Genomic DNA, 18,259 nt, shown 5'->3' on the forward strand with positions numbered 1-18,259 from the left:
TCCATATTAATGCCAATGATTTTGGAATGAGATGTTTGACAAGCAGTCCACATACTTCTGGTCGTGTAGTGTATCTGTGACCAACAGATGCATATCTGTGTTCCCAGTCATTTGAAATCCACAGATTAGGGCATAATGAATTGATTTCAATTGATTGATGTCCTTATATGAACTGTAACTCTGTAAAATCTTAGAAATTGTAAAAAAAATAAAGTTGACATTTTTTTGGTCATTGCAGATATTAATATAGTTTTGTTGTTGTAGGAGCAGCGACAGGAAAAAAGGAGTAGTTTCTCTCCATGGAAGCAGGTGGCGGTATTGGAAGCCAGGGAGAGGGTCCACACGCTGGGCAACATGACCCCAACAGATACCTACCAGATACGCATCACAGCTGTCAATCACAGAACCCTCGGACACCCCTCCCCCCCAGAGTCACCAGGTGAGTGAGATATATTATTACTACCATTATTGTTACTACTATCATATTATTATATACTATTATATTAAAGAGGGGGGAAAGGATACAGAGGGGGAGGGAGACAACGAGAGTGTGAGACAGAAAGAGAGGGAGGCAGAGAGAGAGGGGGATAGAGACAGCAAGAGAGAAGGAGACAGCGAGAGAGAGAGAGGGAGAGGGAGAGAGGGGATAGAGCCAGTGAGAGAGAGAGAGAATTTGAGTTAAAAAAAACTTTATTGGGTCTGGGAACCCACAACACAATAAACACTCAAATCAAATCAAATGTTATTTGTCACATACACGTGTTTAGCAGGTGTTATTGCTGGTGTAGTGAAATGCTTGTGTTTTTAGCTCTAACAGTGCAGTAATATCTAACAGTTATATCAAAAAAATTCACAACAATACACACAAATCTAAAGTATAGAAATGGAATTAAGAATATATAAATATTTGGCCGAACAATGTCAGAGTGGCATAGACAAGATACAGTAGAATAGAATACAGTATATACAAATGAGATGAGTAATGCAAAATATGTAAATATTATTAAAGTGGCTAGTGTTCCATTATTAAAGTGGCCTGTGATTCCAGGTCTATGTAATGGTTGTTGTCCTTGATCATCTTTTTTGGCCTTCCTGTGACATCGGGTACTGTAGGTGCCCTGGAGGGCAGGTAGTTTACCCCCAGTAATGCGTTGGGCAGACTGCACCACCATCTGGAGAACCCTGCGGTTGAGGGCGGTGCTGTTGCCGTACCATACGATGATACAGCCTGACAGGATGCTCTCAATTGTGCATCTGTAAAAGGTTGTGAGGGTTTTAGGTGACAAGCCTCCTGAGGTTGAAGAGGTGCTGTTGCGCCTTCTTCACCACACTGTGTGGGTGGACCATTTCAGCTTGTCCGTGATGTGTACGCCAAGGAACTTAATGAAAATGTTCCACCTTCTCCACTGCTGTCCCGTCGATGTGGATATGGGGTGCTCCCTCTGCTGTTTCCTGAAGTCCACGATCATCTCCTTTGTTTTGTTGATGTTGAGTGAGACGTTGTTTTCTTTACACCACACTCCGAGGGCCCTCATCTCCTCCCTGTAGTCTGTCTCGTCGTCGTTGGTAATCAAGCCCACTACTGTTGTGTCGTCTGCAAACTTGATGATTGAGTTGGAGGCGTACATGGCCACACAGTTATTGGTGAACAGAGAGTACAGGAGGGGGCTGAGCACGCACCCTTGTGGGGCCCCAGTGTTGAGGATCAGCAAAGTGAAGATTTTGTTTCCTGCCTTCACAACCTGGGGTCTGCCCGTCAGAAAGTCCATCACCCAATTGCACAGGGCGGGGTTGAGACCTAAGGCCTCAAGCTTAAACTCTCTTGGGTATGTGGGACGTGACCGTCCCACCTGCGGGACACACTATTCAACAGCCAGTGAAATAGTAGTGTGGCAAATTCAAAACCACCAAAATCTCATAATTCAAATTTCTCACACATACAAGTGTTAAACACCATTCGATGGATAAGACTCTCTTTAATCAAACCACATTGTCCGATTTCAAAAAGGCTTTACGGTGAAAGCAAAACATTAGATTATGTTAGGACACCACCTAAACAAGAAAAACCACACAGCCATTTTCCTAGCAAGGAGAGGCATCACAAAAACCAGAAATACAGCTAAAATTAAGCACTAACCTTTGATGATCTTCATCAGATGGCACTCATAGGACTTAATGTTACACAATACATGTATGTTTTGCTCGATAAAGTTCATATTTATATCCAAAAACCCCATTTAGCATTGGCCCGTATTGTTCAGAAATGTTATTCCTTCAAAAACCTCCGGTGAATGAGCACATCAATTTATAGAAATACTCATCATAAACGTTAATAAAATATTAAACTCTTATTCAAATAATTATAGATAAACATCTCCTTAAATAATTGTTATGCTTTTGTGAACGTTTATCGTGAGTAATTTAGTAAATTGTTAGTAAATTCGCCGGAAGTTTGCGGGGGGTATGCTAGTTCTGAACGTGTTTAAAATCAATTTTTATGCCATTTTTCTCGTAAAAAAGCGATAATATTCCGACCGGGAATCTGCGTTTAGGTAAATAGACGACAGAAAATAAAGCACGGGATCGACTCGTGCACGCGCCTAAGCCCATTATCCTCTTATCGGCCACTTGCCAAAAGCGCAAATGTGTTTCAGCCTGGGGCTGGAATGACATCATTCAGCTTTTTCCCGGGCTCTGAGAGCCTATGGGAGCCGTAGGAAGTGTCACGTTACAGCAAAGATCCTCAGTCTTCAATAAACAGAGACAAGAAGAACAAGATCTTGTCAGACAGGCCACTTCCTGTTCAGAATCTTCTCAGGTTTTTGCCTGCCATATGAGTTCTGTTATACTCACAGACACCATTCAAACAGTTTTAGAAACTTTTGGGTGTTTTCTATCCAAAGCCAATAATTATATGCATATTCTAGTTACTGGGTAGGAGTAGTAACCAGATTAAATCGGGTACGTTTTTTATCCGGCCGTGTAAATACTGCCCCCTAGCCCTAACATATTTTGTCCAAATCAGGGGGGTATTCCCTTACAGGTTATTAATGCAACCGCTGTGACAGATTTCAAAAAAGCTTCACGGGGAAAGCACACTTTGCAATAATCTGAGTACAGTGCTCAGAAAACAACAGCAGGCAATACAGATACCCGCCATTTTGGAGTCATCTAAAATCATAAATAGCATTGTAAATATTCACTTACCTTTGATGATCTTCATCAGAATGCACTCCCAGGAATCCTAGGTCCACAATAAATGTTGTTTTGTTCGATAAAGTCCATAATTTATGTCCAAATACCTCCTTGTTGTTTGCACGTTCTGTAAGCTACTCCAAATGTAGGAAGCGCGTCGAACATTTCACGACGAAAAGTCTAAAAAAGTTATATTTACGTTCGTAGAAACATGTCAAACGATGTATAGCATCACTCTTTAGGGCCTTTTTAACATAAATCTTCAATAATATTCCAACCGGACGATTCCAATGTCTTGAAAAATGTAATAGAACACAGCTCCCTCTCATGTGAACGCGAGCCAATGAAGTCATGTCCTTTCCTGAGTCAACAACTTCCAACTTCCTTTGTTCGCTCTCTGTTCACCATAGAAGCCTCAAACAACTTTCTAAAGACTGTTGACATCTAGTGGAAGCCTTAGGAAGCGCAAAATTAACCCTAAGTCACTGTATACACTCTATAGTCCCGTGTGGCTCAGTTGGTAGTGCATGGTGTTTGCAACGCCAGGGTTGTGGGTTCGATTCCCATGGGGGACCAGTACAGGGTTTTTTTTTAAATGAAATGTATGCATTTACTACTGTAAGTCGCTCTGGGTAAGAGCGTCTGCTAAATGACTAAAGTGTATACTGTAAAGGCAATCACTTGAAAAAACTACAACCTCAGATTTCACACTTCCTGGTTGTATTTATCAGGGTTTTGCCTGCCATATGAGTTCTGTTATACTCACAGACATCATTCAAACAGTTTTAGAAAGTTCAGAGTGTTTTCTATCCAAATCTACTAATAGATACTAATAGACTAATAGAATATGCATATCCTACCTTCTGAGTCTGAGTAGCAGGCAGTTTAATTTGGGCACGCCTTTCATCCGGACGTCAAAATACTGCCCCCTGTCCTAGAGAAGTTAATGATGAGCTTGGAGGGTACTATGGTGTTGAATGGTGAGTTAAAGTCAATGAACAGCATTCTTACATAGGTTTTTCTCTTGTCCAGATGGGACAGGGCAGTGTGCAGTGCGATGGCCATTGCATCGTCTGTGGATCTATTGGGGCGGTAAGCAAATTGAAGTGGGTCTAGGGTGTCAGGTAAGATAAAGATGACATGATCCTTGACTAGTCTCTCAAAGCACTTCATGATGACAAAAGTGAGTGCTACAGGGCGATTGACGCTTTGCCTGTTTGATTGTTCATCTTAGGGCATGGTGGGATTTCTTATAAGCTTCTGGATTATTGTCCCGCTCCTTGAAAGCGGCAGCTCTAGCTCCGTGCGGATGTTGCTTGTAATCCATGGCTTCTGGTTGGGATATGTACGTACCCGGTCACTTTGGGGACGACGTCGTCGATGCACTTATTGATGAAACTGGTGACTGAGGTGGTATACTCCTCAAAGCCATTGAATGAATCCGAGAACATATTCCAGTCTGTGCAGCAAAACAGTCCTATAGCGTTGAATCCGTGTCATCTGACCACTTCCGTATTGAGCGAGTCCCTGGTACTTCCTGCTTTCGTTTTTGCTCACAAGCAGGAAACCAGAGGATAGAATTGCGGTCAGATTTGCCAAATGGAGGGTGAGGGAGTTTTGTATGCGTCTCTGTGTTTGGAGTAAAAGTGGTCTAGTTTTTTTCCCTCTGGTTACACATGTGATATGCTGGTAGAAATTAAAACAGATTTAAGTTTGCCTGCATTAAAGTCCCCGGCCACTAGGAGCGCCGTGTTACTTTCGGTACCTCTGTCAAAATGTGCTTCACATCACCCCTGATTGAGGATAAAGTCTGTCTTTCAACACAGCCCATGTCTCCTTAAAGCGCCAGAGCGCCGCGCCAGAGCGCCGTGCCTGCTCCACTTACTCATTGCTAGCTCTAGTCTGTCCTGAGGAACCACTGACCTCACTGGGAGTCTGGACTGTATCATGTTATCTCCTCTCTCATACTGACTCTAGTCTGTCCTGAGGAACCACTGGGAGTCTGGACTGTATCATGTTAACTCCTCTCTCATTCTGGCTCTAGTCTGTCCTGAGGAACCACTGAACTCACTGGGAGTCTGGACTGAGGAACCACTGGGAGTCTGGACTGTATCATGTTAAACTCCCCTCTCATACTGACTCTAGTCTGTCCTGAGGAATCACTGGGAGTCTGGACTGTATCATGTTAACTCCCCTCTCATTCTGGCTCTAGTCTGTCCTGAGGAACCACTGAACTCACTGGGAGTCTGGGCTTCATCTCCACGCTGCACACATTTGAATAATGCACGTAGAAAATGTTAAACTGTTCATTACTGTCACTGCTACATTAGTGCTACAACACTTTACAATGCAAGAAGATATCTGTAGCTTCCAGCTTTGTAGGCTAACTTACCTTGCTAGTATACAGCTGGAGCTAATATCAATTCACATACCCTAGTACCTTGTTTGTGATACCGTGTGTATCATAACACAAAATATTGCTGATTTCAAAGCTGATTGTCATGAGGTACTTTTCCTCAGACGAGAAATACCTTGAGATTTCTTTAATATTAGACATCGTGCACCAGCTGTTATTGACAAATAGACACATACCCCTGCCCCTCGTCTTACCAGACATAGCTGCTCTGCCCTGTTGATTCACGAAAAACCCAGCCAGCTCTATATTATCCGTGTCGTTGTTCAGCCATGACTCGGTGAAACATAAGAAAGTAGGATAGTCTTAATCGTAGATCATCTAGTTTATTTTCAAATGATTGCACATTGGCCAATAGTACGGATGGTAGTGGTGGTTTACACACTATCCTCCGAATTCTCACCAGGCTCTGCAACCTCCGCCCCCGTTTTCTCTGTCTTTTCTTCACGCGAATGACAGGGATTTGGGCCTGGTCTCAAGAAAGCAGTATATCCTTCACTTCAGATTCATTAAAGAAAAAAGATTTTTTCAATTTGAGGTGAGTAATCGCTGTTCTGATGTCCAGAAGCTATTTTCGGTCATAAGCGATGGAAGCAGCAATGTTATGTACAAAATAAGTTCCAAACAAAATAGCTCAGTTGGTTAGGAGCCCATAAAATGGCAGCCATCCCCATTCTGATCGGACAGTGCACTCAAGTGTTTTGGAAAGAAAAGAAAGAAGGGATGTAGTCTGTAGTTTTTGACATCAGAGGAGTCGAGTGTTGGTTTCTTGAGGAGGGGAGTGACTCAGGCCATGTGGAAGTCAGAGGGGATGCAGCCAGTGGTCAGGGATTAATTAATGAGGGAAGTGAGAAATGGGAGAAGGTCTCCAGAGATGGTCTGAAGGGAGGAGGGGATGGTTTCAAGAGGGCAGTTTGTTGGGCAGCTGGACCTCACTAGTCACAGGATTTTAAGGCATAGGGTAGTAGTGGGACCAATTGATTCAGTAGGCTGAATGAAGGAGGAGCAGATGTCGTCAACTTTCTTTTCAAAGTGGTTGACAAAGTGATCCGCAGAGTGGGAGGAGGGAGTGGGTGGAGGATTAAGAAGGGAGGAGAAGGTGGAAAATATTTTCCCAGGGTTAGAGGAAGAAGGTTGACATGCAGGGTGATAGAAAGTGGCTTTAGCAGTGGATACAGAGGAAGAGAATTTAGAGAGGAGGGAGTAGAAGGATGATAGGTCCTCCTGAAGTTTATTTTTCCTCTATTTTTGTTCTGTAAGATCACAAATAGTCACTCAGCCACGGAGCAGGAGGGGAGGGCTGAGAGGAAAGGGGACAGTGCGAGTCACATGACCATCTGGGTAGGGGCTAAGTGGTTAGGGTGGGAGGAAATGGAAATAGAAAAGGAAACAAAGTATTGATCAGAGACCTGGAGGGGGGGGGGGGTTAGTAGGAGAATAGAAACCTGGAGGGGGGTTACAGTGAGATTAGTAGGAGAACAGAGACCTGGAGGGGGGTTACAGTGAGATTAGTAGGAGAACAGAGTCCTGGAGGGGGGTTGCAGTGAGATTAGTAGGAGAACAGAGACCTGGAGGGGGGTTACAGTGAGTTTAGTAGGAGAACAGAGACCTGGAGGGGGGTTACAGTGAGATTAGTAGGAGAACAGAGACCTGGAGGGGGGTTACAGTGAGATTAGTAGGAGAACAGAGACCTGGAGGGGGGTTGCAGTGAGATTAGTAGGAGAACAGAGACCTGGAGGGGGTTACAGCGAGATTAGTAGGAGAACAGAGACCTGGAGGGGGGTTACAGTGATATTAGTAAGAGAACTGAGACCTGGAGGGGTTTGCAGTGAGATTAGTAGGAGAACAGAGACCTGGAGGGTGGTTACAGTGAGATTAGTAGGAGAACAGAGACCTGGAGGGGTTTGCAGTGAGATTAGTAGGAGAACAGAGACCTGGAGGGTGGTTACAGTGAGATTAGTAGGAGAACAGAGACCTGGAGGGGGGTTACAGTGAGATTAGTAGGAGAACAGAGACCTGGAGGGGGGTTACAGTGAGATTAGTAGGAGAACAGAGACCTGGAGGGGGGGTGCAGTGAGATTAGTAGGAGAACAGAGACCTGGAGGGGGGTTACAGTGAGATTAGTAGGAGAACAGAGACCTGGAGGGGGGTTGCTGTGAGATTAGTAGGAGAACAGAGACCTGGAGGGGGGTTACAGTGAGATTAGTAGGAGAACAGAGACCTGGAGGGGGGTTACAGTGAGATTAGTAGGAGAACAGAGACCTGGAGGGGGGTTACAGTGAGATTAGTAGGAGAACAGAGACCTGGAGGGGGGTTGCTGTGAGATTAGTAGGAGAACAGCCTCTAGTAAAGTTGAGGTCAAGTGTATTGCCTGCCTTGTGAGTGGGAGGGGAAAGGGTGAAGTCAAAAGCGGCAAGAAGGGGAAAGAGAGAGTTGGAAAGAAATTAATCGAAAGCAGATGTCGGAAGGTTGAAGTTACCAAGTATGAAGAGTGGTGAGCCATCTTCAGGAAATTAGCTTATCAAGGTGTCAAATTCATTGATGAACTCTCCAAGGGCACCTGGTGGGCGATAGATGACAATAATGTTAAGTTTGAGTGGACAAGTGACAGTGACATATTAGTATTCAAACGAGGAGATGGACAGGTGAGATTGGGAGAAAAGAGAAAATCTCCACTAAAGAGAAATTAGTAGCTCTGTGCCAGCATGCGACGACCAGATGCTCTCGGATTATGAGAAATGGTAGTCAGATGAAGGAAGAGCAGTTGAAGTAGCAGTGTTCTCTGGGGTGATCCATGTGTCTCTGTCAGGGCCAAAAAGTAAAGTGACTGAAGAGCAGCATAGGCTGAGATAAACTATGTGTTCTTGACCACAGATCGCCAGTTCCAAACGCTTCCAGAGACCAGGAATTCCACATGGGTTGTGTGCGTAGGGTACACTAAATTATAAGAGTTGTAGCTTTGTCTATTCTGCTAGAGATTAGTTCTGAACCCGTTAGCTTTGTCTATTCTGTTAGAAATTAGTTCTGAGCCTGTTAGCTCTGTCTATTCTGCTAGAGATTAGTTCTGAACCTGTTAGCTCGGCCTATTCTGTTAGAGATTAGTTCTGAATGTTCTCAAAGCATCACTGATTCACTAACATCCTAGCCGACATTAGCCAGTTAATTTGTATGTACTGTACGGACATGGTGCACCACAACCCAATGTTGACGATGTATTACACATTTTGCAACAAAACATAGCTTGTTTTATTTAAACCTATATTTAACTAGGCAAGTCAGTTAAGAACTAATTCTTACTTACAACGACAGCCTACCCCGGACCAATTGTGCGCTACCCTAAGAGACTCCATTCACGACCAGATGTGATGCAGCCTGGATTCAAACCAGTGACTGCGGTGACCACTCTTGCACTGAGATGCAGTGCCTTACACCGCTGCACCACTCAGGTGCCCAAAATAATCCATCCTAGCTGTGCTATTGTGCAAGTCACTATATAGCTGACAATGCAGATTTTAAGGGCATTTTGCAAAGATCACATTAACGTAAAAGCTGCAGATGTCGGCTCAAACGGAAATTACCTGTAAATGTCAGGCTCGCTGTAAATGGTAGAGGGTATACATTTCTGACTGTGTGTGTGTGTGTGTGTGTGTGTGTGTGTGTGTGTGTGTGTGTGTGTGTGTGTGTGTGTGTATTTTGCAGAGAACCCTCCCTTCAGTGCGTACCCTGCTGTGATTGGAGCTGCCATTGGAGGGATGCTCATCACTACCATAGCAACCATTCTGCTTTTCATGTACATAATCCGCAACCGCAACAACAACCCCCGTACGTACACACACCTACACACACATACATTACATACTCACGCACTACACACCTACACACACACATTACATACTCACACACTACACACACACACACCTACACACACACTAAATACTCAAACACTACACACACTACACACCTACACACACACACATTACATACTCATGCACTACACACCTACACACACACATTACATACTCACGCACTACACACCTACACACACACACACATTACATACTCACGCACTACACACAAAAACACTATACACAGTTCAATTATAATGTAAACTCTAACCTTAAACATCCAGTTAATGTAAACTCTAACCATCCAGTTAATGGAAACTAACATTCCAGTAAATGTAAACTCTAACTCTAACCATCCAGTTAATGGAAACTCTAACCATAACCATCCAGTTAATGTAAACTCTAACTCTAACCATCGAGTTAATATAAACTCTAACCATCCAGTTAATGTAAGCTCTAACCATAACCATCCAGTTAATGTAAACTCTAACTCTAACCATCCAGTTAATGGAAACTCTAACTCTAACCATGCAGTTAATGTAAACTCTAACCATCCAGTTAATGTAAACTCTAACTCTAACCATCCAGTTAATGTCAACTCTAACTCTAACCATCCAGTTAATGTAAACTCTAACCCTAACCATCCAGTTAATGTAAACTCTAACCCTAACCATCCAGTTAATGTAAACTCTAACCCTAACCATCCAGTTAATGTAAACTCTAACGCTAACCATCCAGTTAATGTAAACTCTAACCCTAAACATACATTTAATGTAAACTCTAACCCTAACCATCCAGTTAATGTAAACTCTAACCCTAACCATCCAGTTAATGTAAACTCTAACCATCCAGTTAATGTAAACTCTAACCATCCAGTTAATGTAAACTCTAACTCTAACCATCCAGTTAATGTAAACTCTAACTCTAACCATCCAGTTAATGTAAACTCTAACCCTAACCATACAGTTAATGGAAACTCTAACCCTAACCATCCAGTTAATGTAAACTCTAACTCTAACCATCCAGTTAATGTAAACTCTAACCCTAACCATCCAGTTAATGTAAACTCTAACTGTAACCATCCAGTTAATGTAAACTCTAACCATCCAGTTAATGTAAACTCTAACTCTAACCATCCAGTTAATGGCAACTCTAACCCTAACCATCCAGTTAATGTAAACTCTAACCCTAAACCATCCAGTTAATGTAAACTCTAACCCTGACCATCCAGTTAATGTAAAATCTAATCATCCAGTTAATGTAAACTCTAACTCTAATCAGGGGTGGAATTAACTAACCTCTGGTGTAGACCCAACTAGCATGCTGACCCTGACCCTAACTAGCACGGTGACCCTGACCATACCTACCATGATGACCCTGACCTTAACTAACATGCTGACCCTGACCCAAACTAGAATGATGTCCCTGACCCTGACCCTAACTAGCATGCTGATCCTGACCCTAACTAGCATGACGACCCTGACCCTAACTAGCATTATTACCCTGACCCTGACTAGCATGCTGACCCTGACCCTAACTAGCATGTTGACCCTGACCCTAACTAGCATGATGACCCTGACCCTAACTAGCATGATGACCCTGACCCTAACTAGCATGCTGACCCAGACCCTGACTAGCATGCTGACCCTGACCCTAACTAGCATGTTGACCCAGACCCTGACTAGCATGCTGACCCTGACCCTAACTAGCATGTTGACCCTGACCCTGACTAGCATGATGACCCTGACCCTAACTAGTATCCTGATGCTGACCCTGACTAACATTCTGACCCTGACCCTGATCCTAACTGGCATGCTGACCCTCACTGGGTGTCACGTTCGTTTGTAGAAACGGACCAAGGCGCAGCGAATGTTGAGTTCCACATGATTTATTAGAAAGTGAAACTAAGCAAACACAAAAACAAATAAACAATAAACTAACAATGAACCGTGACTAACAGAGAATGCTATGTGCACTAACTCAAAACACAATATCCCATAAACACTGGTGGGAAAAACAGCTACTTAAATGTGATCCCCAATTAGAGACAACGATTACCAGCTGCCTCTAATTGGGAATCATACAAATCACCAACATAGAAAATCAAACCTAGAACCCCACATAGAAATAAATAAACTAGATCAACCCCCCAGTCACGCCCTGACCTATTCTACCATAGAAAATAAGAGCGCTCTATGGTCAGGATGTGACACCAGGAGTTATCAGGATACAACTACAGTTTGATTTATTTTTATTTAAAAACAGAAATATTTAACCTTTTTTTAACTTGGCAAGTTTTTTTAATTTATTTTTAATTTTAATTAATTTAACCAGGTAGGTATGTATATATAGTGTGTATGTATGTATTTCACCTTGATTTAACCAGGTAGGCCATTTGAGAACAAGTTCTCATTTACAACTGCGACCTAGCAAAGATAAAGCAAACCAGTGCGACAAAAACAACAACACAGAGTTACACATGGGATAAACAAACGTACAGTCAATAAAACAATAGAAAAATCTATGTACAGTGTGTGCAAATGTAGAAGATTAGGGAGGCAAGGCAATAAATAGACGAAATAATTACAATTTAGCATTAACACTGGAGTGATAGAGGTGCAGATGATGATGTGCAAGTAGAGATACTGGGGAGCAAAAGAGCAAAAAGATAAACAACAATATGGGGATGAGGTAGTTGGGTGTGCTATTTACAGATTGGCTGTGTACAGGTACAGTGATCGGTAAGCTGCTCTGACAGCTGATGCTTAAGGTTAGAGAGGGAGATATAAGCTTCAGTCATTCAGTGATTTTTGCAACTCGTTCCAGTCATTAGCAGCAGAGACCTGGAAGGAAAGGCGGCCAAAGGGAGTGTTGGCTTTGGGGACGACCAGTGAAATATAACTGCTGGAGCACGTGCTACGGGTGGGTGTTGCTATGGTGACCAGTGAGCTGAGATAAGGTGGGGCCTTACCCTAGCAAAGACTTATAGATGACCTGGAGCCAGTGGGTTTGGCGACGAATATGTAGTGAGGGCCAGCCAACGAGAACATACAGTTTGCAGTGGTGGTGTCACGGGTGTCGTTGTGTAGAGATGACCAAAACGCAGCGGGAATGTGGATGCTCATCTTTATATTTATTAAATAAAGAGAACACGAAAAAACAACAAAACAAAGAACGGCAGACGACAGTTTTACAGGCTATACGTAGCAGTGCAAAATACAACTATCCACAAAAACCCCAGGTGAAAACAAGCTCCTAATATATCAAATCAAATCAAATCAAATCAAATTTATTTATATAGCCCTTCGTATATCAGCTGAAATCTCAAAGTGCTGTACAGAAACCCAGCCTAAAACCCCAAACAGCAAGCAATGCATGTGAAAGAGGCACGGTGGCTAGGAAAAACTCCCTAGGAAAAACTCCCTAGAAAGGCCAAAAACCTAGGAAGAAACCTAGAGAGGAACCAGGCTATGAGGGGTGGCCAGTCCTCTTCTGGCTGTGCCGGGTGGATATTATAACAGAACATGGTCAAGATGTTAAAATGTTCATAAATGACCAGCATGGTCAAATAATAATAATCATTGTAGTTGTCGAGGGTGCAACAAGCACGTCCGGTGAACAGGTCAGGGTTCCGTAGCCGCAGGCAGAACAGTTGAAACTGGAGCAGCAGCATGGCCAGGTGGACTGGGGACAGCAAGGAGTCATCATGCCAGGTAGTCCCGAGGCATGGTCCTAGGGCTCAGGTCCTCCGAGAGAAAGAAAGAAAGAGAGAATTAGAGAGAGTAAATTTAAATTCACACAGGACACCGGATAAGACAAGAGAATACTCCAGATGAAACAGACTGACCCTAGCCCCCCGGCACATAAACTACTGCAGCATAAATACTGGAGGCTGAGACAGGAGGGATCAGAAGACACTGTGGCCCCATCCGATGATACCCCCGGACAGGGCCAAACAGGCAGGATATAACCCCACCCACTTTGCCAAAGCACAGCCCCCACACCACTAGAGGGATGTCTACAACCACCAACTTACCGTCCGAAGACAAGGCCGAGTATAGCCCACAAAAATCTCTGCCATGGCACAACCCAAGGGGGGGGCGCCAACCCAGACAGGAAGACCACGTCAGTGACTCAACCCACTCAAGTGACGCACCCCTCCCATGGACGGCATGGAAGAACACCAGTAAGTCAGTGACTCAGCCCCTGTAATAGGGTTAGAGGCAGAAAATCCCAGTGGAAAGAGGGGAACCGGCAAGGCAGAGACAGCAAGGGCGGTTCGTTGCTCCAGCCTTTCCGTTCACCTTCACACTCCTGGGCCAGACTACACTTAATCATAGGACCTACTGAAGAGATAAGTCTTCAGTAAAGACTTAAAGGTTGAGACTGAGTCTGCGTCTCTCACATGGGTAGGCAGACTATTCCATAAAAATGGAGCTCTATAGGAGAAAGCCCTACCTCCAGCCGTTTGCTTAGAAATTCTAGGGACAATTAGGAGGCCTGCGTCTTGTGACCGTAGCGTACGTGTAGGTATGTACGGCAGGACCAAATCGGAAAGATAGGTAGGAGCAAGCCCATGTAATGCTTTGTAGGTTAGCAGTAAAACCTTGAAATCAGCCCTTGCCTTAACAGGAAGCCAGTGTAGGGAGGCTAGCACTGGAGTAATATGATCAAATTTTTTGGTTCTAGTCAGGATTCTAGCAGCCGTATTTAGCACTAACTGAAGTTTGTTTAGTGCTTTATCCGGGTAGCCGGAAAGTAGAGCATTGCAGTAGTCCAGCCTAGAAGTAACAAAAGCATGGATTAATTTTTCTGCGTCATTTTTGGACAGAAAGTTTCTGATTTTTGCAATGTTACGTAGATGGAAAAAAGCTGTCCTTGAAACAGTCTTGATATGTTCTTCAAAAGAGAGATCAGGGTCCAGAGTAACACCGAGGTCCTTCACAGTTTTATTTGAGACGACTGTACAACCATCCAGATTAATTGTCAGATTGAACAGAAGATCTCTTTGTTTCTTGGGACCTAGAACAAGCATCTCTTTTTTGTCCGAGTTTAAAAGTAGAAAGTTTGCAGCCATCCACTTCCTTATGTCTGAAACACAGGCTTCTAGCGAGGGCAATTTTGGAGCTTCACCATGTTTCATTGAAATGTACAGCTGTGTGTCGTCCACATAGCAGTGAAATTTAACATTATGTTTTTGAATGACATCCCCAAGAGGTAAAATATATAGTGAAAACAATAGTGGTCCTAAAACGGAACCTTGAGGAACACCGAAATTTACAATTGATTTGTCAGAGGACAAACCATTCACAGAGACAAACTGATATCTTTCCGACAGATAAGATCTAAACCAGGCCAGAACTTGTCCATGTAGACCAATTTGGGTTTCCAATCTCTCCAAAAGAATGTGGTGATCGATGGTATCAAAAGCGGCACTAAGATCTAGGAGCACGAGGACAGATGCAGAGCCTCGGTCTGACGTCATTAAAAGGTCATTTACCACCTTCACAAGTGCAGTCTCAGTGCTATGATGGGGTCTAAAACCAGACTGAAGCGTTTCGTATACATTATTTGTCTTCAGGAAGGCAGTGAGTTGCTGTGCAACAGCTTTTTCTAAAATTTTTGAGAGGAATGGAAGATTCGATATAGGCCGATAGTTTTTTATAATTTCTGGGTCAAGATTCGGCTTTTTCAAGAGAGGCTTTATTACTGCCACTTTTAGTGAGCTTGGTACACATCCGGTGGATAGAGAACCATTTATTATGTTCAACATAGGAGGGCCAAGCACAGGAAGCAGCTCTTTCAGTAGTTTAGTTGGAATAGGGTCCAGTATGCAGCTTGAGGGTTTGGAGGCCATGATTATTTTCATCATTGTGTCAAGAGATATAGTACTAAAACACTTTAGTATCTCCCTTGAGCCAAGGTCCTGGCAGAGTTGTGCAGACTCAGGACAATGGAGCTTTGGAGGAATACCCAGATTTAAAGAGGAGTCCGTAATTTGCTTTCAAATGATCATGATCTTTTCCTCAAAGAAGTTCATAAATGTATTACTGCTGAAGTGAAAGCCATCCTCCGTTTGCGAATGCTGCTTTTTAGTTAGCTTTACGACAGTATCAAAAAGAAATTTCGGATTGTTCTTATTTTCCTCAATTAAGTTTGAAAAAATAGGATGATCGAGCAGCAGTGAGGGCTCTTCGATACTGCACGGTACTGTCTTTCCAAGCTAGTCGGAAGACTTCCAGTTTGGTGTGACGCCATTTCCGTTCCAATTTTCTGGAAGCTTGCTTCAGAGCTCGTGTATTTTCTGTATACCAGGGAGCTAGTTTCTTATGACAGATGTTTTTAATTTTTAGGGGTGCAACTGCATCTAGGGTATTGCGCAAGGTTAAATTGAGTTCCTCGGTTAGGTGGTTAACTAATTTTTGTCCTCTGACGTCCTTGGGTAGGCAGAGGGAGTCTGGAAGGGCATCAAGGAATCTTTGGGTTGTCTGAGAATTTATAGCACGACTTTTAATGCTCCTTGGTTGGGGTCTGAGCAGATTATTTGTTGCAATTGTAAACGCAATAAAATGGTGGTCCGATAATCCAGGATTATGAGGAAAAACATTAAGATCCACAACATTTATTCCATGGGACAAAACTAGGTCCAGAGTATGACTGTGGCAGTGAGTAGGTGAGTAGGTCCAGAGACATGTTGGACAAAACCCACTGAGTCGATGATGGCTCCGAAAGCCTTTTGGAGTGGGTCTGTGGACTTTTCCATGTGAATGTTAAAGTCACCAAAAATTTGAATATTATCTGCTATGACTACAAGATCCGATAGGAATTCAGGGAACTCAGTGAGGAACACTGCATATGGCCCATTTCATGACTAGAAGCTCAAAAGACGAAAACGTCATTGTTTTTTTTTTGTAAATTGAAATTTGCTATCGTAGATGTTAGCAACACCTCCGCCTTTGCCGGATGCACGGGGGGTATGGTCACTAGTGTAACCAGGGGGTGAGGCCTCATTTAACACAGTAAATTCATCAGGCTTAAGCCATGTTTCAGTCAGGCCAATCACATCAAGATTATGATCAGTGATTAGTTCATTGACTATAACTGCCTTGGAAGTGAGGGATCTAACATTAAGTAACCCAATTTTGAGATGTGAAGTATCACAATCTCTTTCAATAATGGCAGGAATGGAGGAGGTCTTTATGCTAGTGAGATTACTAAAGCGAACACCGCCATTTTTAATTTTGCCCAACCTAGATCGAGGCACAGACACGGTCTCAATGGGGAAAGCTGAGCTGACTACGCTGACTGTGCTAATGGCAGACTCCACTAAGCTGGCAGGCTGGCTAACAGCCTGCTGCCTGGCCTGCACCCTATTTCATTCTGGAGCTAGAGGAGTTAGAGCCCTGTCTATGTTCGTAGATAAGATGAGAGCACCCCTCCAGCTAGGATGGAGTCCGTCACTCCTCAACAGGCCAGGCTTGGTCCTGTTTGTGGGTGAGTCCCAAAAAGAGGGCCAATTATCTACAAATTCTATCTTTTGGGAGGGGCAGAACACAGTTTTCATCCAGCGATTGAGTTGTGAGACTCTGCTGTAGAGCTCATCACTCCCCCTAACTGGGAGGGGGCCAGAGACAATTAATCGATACCGACACATCTTTCTAGCTGATTTACACGCTGAAGCTATGTTGCGCTTGGTGACCTCTGACTGTTTCATCCTAACATCGTTGGTGCCGACGTGGATAACAATATCTCTATACTCTCTACACTCGCCAGTTTTAGCTTTAGCCAGCACCGTCTTTAGATTAGCCTTAACGTCGGTAGCCCTGCCCCCTGGTAAACAGTGTATGATCGCTGGATGATTCGTTTTAAGTCTAATACTGCGGGTAATGGAGTCGCCAATGACTAGGGTTTTCAATTTGTCAGAGCTAATGGTGGGAGCCGTCGGCGTCTCAGACCCCACAGCGGGAGGAGTAGAGACCAGAGAAGTCTCGGCCTCCGACTCCGACTCACTTAATGGGGAGAACCGGTTGAAAGTTTCTGTCGGCTGAATAAGCGACACCGGTTGAGCATTCCTACAGCGTTTCCCTCCAGAAGCCATGAGAAAGTTGTCCGGCTGCGGGGACCGTGCGAGGGGGTTTATACTAACGTTACTATCTGTACTTACTGGTGGCACAGACGCTGTTTCATCCTTTCCTACACTGAAATTACCCTTGCCTAGCGATTGCGTCTGAAGCTGGGCTTGCAGCACAGCTATCCTTGCCGTAAGGTGATCGTTCTCCTGTATATTATAAGTACAACGACTGCAATTGGAAGGCATCATGTTAATGTTACTTAGCTTCGGCTGTTTGAAGTCCTGACGAACCATGTCCAGATAAAACCTCCGGGGTAAGAAAGTTGAATGAAAAAAGTTGAGTGAGGGTAAAAAGTAAAAATATACGGTAATGAAAAAGTAAAAACCGTTAGGTAGCAAAGTAAGATCGGCAACAAAAACGCACAGCAGCGTAAACAAGTCTGCAAGTCTGCAAGTCTGCAAGTCTGCAAGTTGTGATATATGACTCCCAATCAGGAACAACGACGTACAGCTGTTCCTGATCGGGAGCCACACAGTGAGGGTAAAAAGTAAAAATATACGGTAATGAAAAAGTAAAAACCGTTAGGTAGCAAAGTAAGATCGGCAACAAAAACGCACAGCAGCGTAAACAAGTCTGCAAGTCTGCAAGTCTGCAAGTCTGCAAGTTGTGATATATGACTCCCAATCAGGAACAACGACGTACAGCTGTTCCTGATCGGGAGCCACACAGACAAC

The 18,259-nt window shown here is 43.7% G+C and overlaps 1 protein-coding gene across 1 annotated transcript in view; it reads left to right on the top strand.

The window, feature by feature from the left end:
- Window positions 1-18,259, top strand: part of LOC115204712 (V-set and immunoglobulin domain-containing protein 10-like 2) — a 48,893-nt gene that overhangs the window by 20,220 nt on the left and 10,414 nt on the right. The window contains exons 6-7 of the mRNA XM_029770440.1: window positions 265-439; window positions 9,308-9,430. Of these exons, the coding sequence (XP_029626300.1) occupies window positions 265-439; window positions 9,308-9,430 (298 nt within the window). The remainder of the gene's footprint in view (window positions 1-264; window positions 440-9,307; window positions 9,431-18,259) is intronic.

The sequence above is a fragment of the Salmo trutta genome, chromosome 12 (assembly GCF_901001165.1).
Source record: "Salmo trutta chromosome 12, fSalTru1.1, whole genome shotgun sequence".
In the NCBI taxonomy this organism is placed as follows: Eukaryota; Metazoa; Chordata; class Actinopteri; order Salmoniformes; family Salmonidae; genus Salmo; species Salmo trutta.